The 7,586-nt window shown below is 37.0% G+C and overlaps 1 protein-coding gene across 2 annotated transcripts in view; it reads left to right on the top strand.

The window, feature by feature from the left end:
- Positions 1 to 1,400: 1,400 nt before the first annotated feature.
- The window catches only part of cntln (centlein, centrosomal protein), a 106,039-nt gene continuing 99,853 nt past the window's right edge, over positions 1,401 to 7,586 (top strand). For both annotated transcript variants that reach the window (XM_016285348.1, XM_016285347.1), the window contains exons 1-4: positions 1,401 to 1,613; positions 1,980 to 2,067; positions 3,977 to 4,065; positions 5,596 to 5,680. In XM_016285348.1, the coding sequence (XP_016140834.1) occupies positions 1,987 to 2,067; positions 3,977 to 4,065; positions 5,596 to 5,680 (255 nt within the window). In that variant the 5' untranslated portion in view covers positions 1,401 to 1,613; positions 1,980 to 1,986. The remainder of the gene's footprint in view (positions 1,614 to 1,979; positions 2,068 to 3,976; positions 4,066 to 5,595; positions 5,681 to 7,586) is intronic.

Below are 7,586 nucleotides of genomic sequence, written 5' to 3'. Positions count from 1 at the left end.
TTATATACTATTATACAACCATTATGCAATGAAAAAAATCTAATCTGGTTTAATAAATTCGGAATGATACAAGAGTGCAATCTATATGATAATTTATATTGTGTTGAACAAGATGAACAACCCTGGTAGACTCTTTAGTAGCTTTTATTTAAATAGGTACATTAAGAATAATAATTTGAGTTGAAAACAAGAGAAAGAGTGCAGCACATAAGGAGTAACTAAGGACTATGAGTGATATGGTAATATCCAAGAGGTGAAATAATTGTAAAAAATAAATAACAATAATAATAAAATAATAATAATATTTTGTGCAACACTTGTATGGATTCATGTCACCCTTAAGATGTGCTGTTAAGTTTTGAAATGTTGGGCTTTTTGGCTTTTAGTCACATCAAGAAAACATCAAAAATACACTTTTAATTGTTTATTTTACTGCACTTCATTTATTTGCTTCTGTAGAGATCAATTACAACCCATTTTCAGAAGCACTGACATAAATCAAACTTTCCAGTTTTGTTAATTCGTCATTTGCCTGATGTTATACACTATTGTATTTCTAAAAACATGATGGAATGGAAATCTGAAAATCTGGCTTTCTGATTTATGGAGTGTGGAGTGATAAAAAGATGTATCCAAAATACCCTTTGTAAAAAAACTTTGACAAACCCTAATATGTCAACAAAATGAAACAAGAATTTTGAACCTGGCTTTCTGTCCAGATTTCTGTTCTGGAAATGTATGCAAATTAGTGTATATTTACATAGAAAATGTGCATATTTAAACATTCCAGAAAACTTTTAATACAAAAAAATTATAATAATCTTTTGAAAATGTAAATATTTTGTTATTTTTTGTTAGTCTATTTATTCATTTATTTATTTATGTTTGTTTGTTTTAACCTTATATTCACCTGGGGTGTCTTATCTCAAAGAAAGTAGGCTATTAATTATAGGTTTTGCAAAATGTGGTTATTATATTTATATAAAAAATATAAATGTGGTTATTATATTTCTTGTATAAATAGCCTATAAGAAAGAAAGAGAGAGGGGGTGGGGAGAGAAAGAAAGAAATGAAGGAAGAAAGAAAGTGCTGTAGTAGCTATTGTAGATCGTTGGAAACTATGGTTACTATGGTAACTATTTTTAAGGCATTTATACTTTCTAAGGAAGGTTATTTAAAATCTTATTTTAATACAATATTTATTGGACTTGTCTGTGAATTTAAACAACTTCACATAATAGTTAAATCATGTGTTATTGTTAAGCCATTTGTTCCGTGGATTATACTGATAGCATGGAAAACATTAATATTGTGCTATATTAGGCTATTCATATGAAGAATGTCCGTAGAGACTAGGGAGCCGTAAAGTGTTTCGGGCTGTTGTGAAGTGTGGTAAACGGCTCTGTGTCAAAACACGGAACTGGCGCAATCATTTGAAACAGTCAAGGCGTTTGTTTGTATTTCCACTCATAGAACTCTGTTTTCTGTTTTCACGTGTTAACGCACCGATGAAAATATGCTGTTAGGTGCGATCAGAATGGTGATTTAATAATATTGCAGATCTTCACTTTGCATAAACCGTAAATTCATCGGTATCCAAGGACGCGCTACAGGTCAGGCATAGTCACACACACACACACACACACAGCGCACTTTATTTAAACTAGCAGTTCTTAGTTTATTAAAACACTTGTATTAGTGCGCTGTTTTGTTATTATCTTATTAGGCACCTATTAATGCTTTATTGTTGCAGTTGGTCATACGATTTTAATGTGTTTTAGTGTATTTTATATCGGATTGTTGTGTTAAGTGTATGTTTATTGAGATTTAATGCAGTGTCCATAGAGAGTGTTTGATTAATTCATAGACCCAGATTCACTTGATCTGATTCAACTCCATCTACTTGCTCATCGTGTCATCTGTCTGTCTATCTAATTAATTTTGGACTAGACAATGATATAAATGAACTTTTCTGTTAGGATCTCAATGGACCCGAAAGACAATGAACGTGTTTTACTCCTCGAGGAAGAGGTGAGGAGTTTGTCTGAAGAACTCGCTCAGTGCCAGGTATATTAAACCATTTGTTATTATTATTATTATTATTTATTTATTGTGAAATTACTATTTCTTTTGTCTATTCTTCTCTGTCTCAGGCTATAGTGACAATGGTTTTAAACCATTTTTCCACTACTGCAACAATATACCAATATTCTAAGATAGTCATACCAGAAGCCCATATTAATTGATTTATTTATTATTATTAATTTATCTTTTTTTTGGGCACAGTTGCGATGCTAAGACAACCCAACTTCCAACATATGGTCTCACTGTACTGAACACTAAACTCATGTGACTTAAGGATCCTGCATATTGTTAAAGCCCCACCAGGTGGTGCCTAAAAACAAATACCTGCATTGTCAACAGTGTCTCAAACTCAAACTATTATTATAAATAGATTGACACATATTACTAATATATTATCATTTTTGAGCATATAGTTTACTTTCAGACTGATCCTGATAACTCCTAATTGAAAAGAGCCATCAACAATTACTCAGTGGGTAGTCTTTACTTATTATACAACAATAAAGAGCTTACTCTGACCTACAATAGGACTACATCATCAGTGGATGTCGACTGACTCTGTCTAGCTTTTTTTTTTTTTTTACTTGCCTGCGGTTCACAATTGATTTTTCTCCATTTCACTTCTAATGACAAGCGTGTATGTATAAAGAATCACATATAATTTATGTAAAAGGCGTTGTGCCCATCCATCGACTGCCATTAACTGCAAAATGTTTCTAGTAAACCTGAGAATTATCAGGGAGACAGTTTTACTTTATTAATATTTGTATAAATAGCAACATTCGATGAGTGCACTCATCCAGTGGGCATTCATGGTCTGCTGTATAGATAAATAATTCATCAATACGACTGCCTTTCAACATATCAAACACCTTCCATTCCATGAGAAAATCACTGTAATGTGCAGGAGTTGCTCAATCTTCTGATGTAGTGAGCTTAAGCGCTTGTGAAGAGACCACCTATTTGATGGAGGACTTTTCTTAATTTGTCATTAAACACAATGAAGGCTAGGAATTGTGAGATCTCTATTTCTATTCATTTGCTCAGTCTCTCTCTCGCACACGCTACTTTGTATGTTTAGCCTATGGTCTATCAAGGTCTGCCTGCACCATTTAGTAAATAATTAATTAGACACTTTTGAATAGGGTTTAAAATTCATGTACTAATTGGACACCAGCAGATTCTGCAGGGATTTATGACTTTAATCTTATAATGATGTGGACATAATTTAACAGATAATTTTATATTAAGTTGATCTGGTGTAATTCTGTTTTTTTTATTAATGTCAGAAAATGATGTCTCTCATTAAATGTAATGTAGCTTAAAAATCTTTGAAAGCCATTTTTCCCCCCAAAGACACTTTGAATTGCAAGTGTGTCTTGTACGGCTCTCTGCCGCCACTTTCTTCTTTAGGCAACTAGTGAGTTCAGATTCACCCTTGTTTTTTAAATTGTTTTGCTTTCCTCTGTTTCTGTGTGACTTTATGAATAGGATTACTCTGATTTAATTTCCCTTTTTTTTCATTTGTTAGAACAATAATGTTTCATGCATTTGTTTGATCTTCAGTTTCAGTACATCCTGTGATATCATTTACTGTTCTATCTATCTATCTATCGATCTATCGATCTATCTATCTATCTATCTATCTATCTATCTATCTATCTATCTATCTATCTACATTAATAAGTGAATTGTAATGTCAAACTGCTTGGTGTTTTCTTTGCAAGACTTTCATTATTATAATGAGGTTGTTTCTTCATTTCTGTCATTGACCCATCTGTGCTGCTTATATAAACAGCTGGCTGGAAATTGCTTATTTGGAAGCTGCTTTTTAAAATTGTTAGCATCGGCAACAAAAATGTTTTGTTGTTTTTGTATTTGCTTCTAATAGACAGACAAGGAGTTTGTGTGGTCGCTTTGGAAGCGACTTCAAGTGGCCAGTCCAGACCTCACCCAGGCAGTGAGTCTTGTAATGGAAAGGTGAGTCACATTGTAAAGTCAACCGTTTTTTTTGTTTGTTTTTTTTTAAATGACAGCAAATCCTCTGCACCTATTTTCTCAGTCCCTTTCTTCTATTGAATCATTATGCTTTTACGCTTCAGACTTGAAATAAATGCTTTTTGTGCCACATGAAATCCCTGATTTGCGAGCACGGTTCTGCAGGGGTGTGTGTTGGGTGGCTGCACCGTTGAATGCAGCTATGAGAGAACCCGAGAGCAGATGATGATCTAAACCCTCTTATCCTCCACACAGACTCCCTCCCTCTCTTCTCGTCTAAACGCTGAAAAAACTCCTCTTTGAGGGATATATACTAGATTTAACATGACTTATGACCCTCAAAGAGGGTGTGGGGAGCTACAAAAGTGGCATGGGAACGTGTTGTGGGGGAAAAAAAGAGATTAAATTCGTAATGCCGAACAATTGCCATTGTCATGCCTTTTAAATGTTATTATTATGATGATAAGAGGTGTAGATAAAGCAATATTTCGCACTTGGGAGAAAATTGAGGCCACTGGCATGACTTGGCAATGGCTGTGTATTTATTTGGGTGCATATTAAATAATTATTTCCAGCACATAATGAAAGGTCAGAGATATGGAGCATTTTTTTGTGACCAAAAGCTTGAGCTTAAGCAAATGTGTTCCTCGACTCTAGAAGTGGTGATAAATTAAAGAGCACCAGCCAGGCTACACTCTTCCATATCCCTCACGAGCTTCTTCCTCAGGCAGAGGCAACAAACCGAGCTGCTCCTCAAAGAACTGGCAACATGCACCTGAGGGCGTGTGCATATATCAGCGTTGTGCCACACGGGAGATTGACATGATAATTGTGCTGACTCTGTGAAGCACACAGGCTACTGGGAATTCTGGCTGGTCTGGTAGCGAGCAAACACTTGGCTTGGGATATGGTTAACATCACCAAGCTTCAAGGCAGTGGTGTTCTCTGAGGAGAGCCGTATCATGTCAGATGTCCTCAGGGAGAGATAGAATGAGAAAGGGTGGAAGAGATTGCAAAAGTGAACCAGGGAAAGGAGGATCCCAGGTGAGTGGCGGCTGTTCAAACAAACTCGCCCCAATTGTGATTCTTTTGTCTTTTCCCCCCAAACACCCACTAAAGAGGGTTAGATCCTGAAAGGAAAGGAGTGTTTGTGTTTCCCCAGTGAGTAGTGTTCCTGTTTTGATATCCTGATAATTACTGATACCTGGAGACTGGAGTTATATCCCATCATTCCCTGTTGACCCTCTGCGGTATAAGCTCAGAGAACGCGCTGAGTGGTTGAAAGGCAATTTTGCCTGTTTCTTCTCCCACAGCATCCAGTCTATCCTGCAGTGCTTTATCTCCTAACCGAGCATCACCGTTGCATCATCCCAAATAGATTTTCAAATGTGAATGGCTGCAGCGTTCACTGAGGCCAGTGGATCGGTTCGCCCTCTTCTGTATTCTGTATTCTGTTACTGTGACAGCCTGCGCCTTTAATTTTGCTCTTTTGTTCAATCTGTGCTGTACTAGAGAAAAGCAGAAAGCTGAGAACAAGGACAGGAAAGTTCTGGAGATCCTTCAAGCAAAAGACTACAGAACCCAAGAGCTGGAGCAGGTACTGTGAGAGCTTTACACAACTTAAACTACACACCAGCCACAGGTGTACAGACATGCATCTGGTCTCAGAAACCTTCGTCTCTCCTTTTTTAATGAGCATCTCTGACTGCTTGATAGATCTGCTTGGATGACAGCTAATGATGAAGCCGTGTTGTTAATTCACCTTTAATCATGCCCCTTAATGAAACATCTGTCAGTCGGCTTCATTAGGAACTCTGTCTCTTCACCAGAAGCGAGTCCGTCAAATATGTCCACGCATCACGCATACTCTTCATTTGTGTAAATAAGATTAGCCATGGCTTGATAACCCATAGCACAGGGTTCTCCAACTTTTTTATAGCATGGACCAGTTTTCGTTTTGACAGTATTCTCACTGCAAGGAGGGGGGGTTCTTGGGAGGATCGGAACAAATTACGTCTCTATTTCAACTGCATGCAACAACAAACTAAAACAAAACATTACAACTTGCCATAATAATCAATGGGAGCACTGGGCTTTTTTCCCTGCAATAAAATGATCCCAGCGAAGAGGGATGGGTGACTGTGAGACTCGAAGCATATTGCAGATGGCCAGTCTGCTCCGTAACTTTGTTTCAGTGGCTATGAGCACAAAAAAAAACAGTTAGAAAAGGAAGTAAACACTTCGGAGCCTTCTCAGCTATCTCTGAATATTCTGTCTTTGTTTTAATTATTTGCGATCTCAGTGAACTGATGCTCTTTACGCACTGGCATGGATGATTTGCGGGGCACGTTTGCAAATGGATCATAGAGCCATTCCTTATCAGTTCTTAGATTATTTGCATTTGGGAAATAGCGCGATGTGATCACAGATCAGCTGGGAGTGAGAAGGCCCGGGTTCTTTCTTTCCCCAAAGGGGACAATGTTGACAATATTGGAAACATGTCGAATGTGCCCTTTGGCACTTCCTCTCCCCACAGTTGCAACTTGGCTTTGAATGCAGACACTTTGTCTGCCAATTTGAAAACAGTTGTCATTCTCCCATGCAGTGACAAATTAATTATATACAAAATTAATTATATATTGTACATAAACCAATAATATTGCATTGTTGTCAACATATGTCAATTCATCAGCCTGCAGTCCATACCCTGGCAACTCATTAACCCTTTCTAACATTTGCTCTTCAATGTCCTCTGCGATATCATCAGTTTGTTAGCTGAAAGCGGAATCTGGCCTACCTTGTTAGCTGCAGTTTCGCCGAACATTTCACGGCAAATGTCTTTTGCAGCTGGCAAAAACAGTTCTTCCCCGATGGTGAAGGGCTTCTTAGCTTTAGCGATACGGTCAGCCACCAAGTATGATGCTCTCAGTGCAGCTACACTTACAGATGTGGTTATTTTAACAGATGCTGTTGCTCCATTTAAAAAAAAAAAAATGTTCCCATTCAAAATAATCCAATGGTTTGTATCTCAATGCTGGGTGTTTAGTTCCAAGATGCCGTAGCAGTTTTGAGAGCATCATTGACTCAAAATTTTCTCCACAAATTATACACATGGGATTTGGAGCATGTGAATTGTGAAAAGAGACGAAACCATATTTTAGAGATGAATAATCATATTTTCGGTTAAAGGCACAATATGTAAGATTTTTTTATTAAAATATCCAAAAACCACTAGAACAGTGTTATATATTTTGCTGACTTGTGTACTTACATTATCCCAAATGTTTCGAAGAATGTTTAAATCCAGAGAAGTAAGCAATTTTAACTAGTGACACGGACCGTGTCTATAGTGTCATTGTGTCGCCTGCCAATGCCGTCATAACCCCTCGATTTCCTTTTTTTTTTTTTTTTTGTAGAAAACATGGAAACATCAAAGACGCTTTAATATGTTGTGTGTTTTATTAGACCGGTGACGACCGCACAGAGTAGCATTATAACAGAAC

This window comes from Sinocyclocheilus grahami, unplaced genomic scaffold (assembly GCF_001515645.1).
Source record: "Sinocyclocheilus grahami isolate Dianchi unplaced genomic scaffold, SAMN03320097.WGS_v1.1 scaffold196.1, whole genome shotgun sequence".
Classification (NCBI taxonomy): Eukaryota; Metazoa; Chordata; class Actinopteri; order Cypriniformes; family Cyprinidae; genus Sinocyclocheilus; species Sinocyclocheilus grahami.
This window is presented reverse-complemented; position numbering and strand designations above follow the sequence as displayed.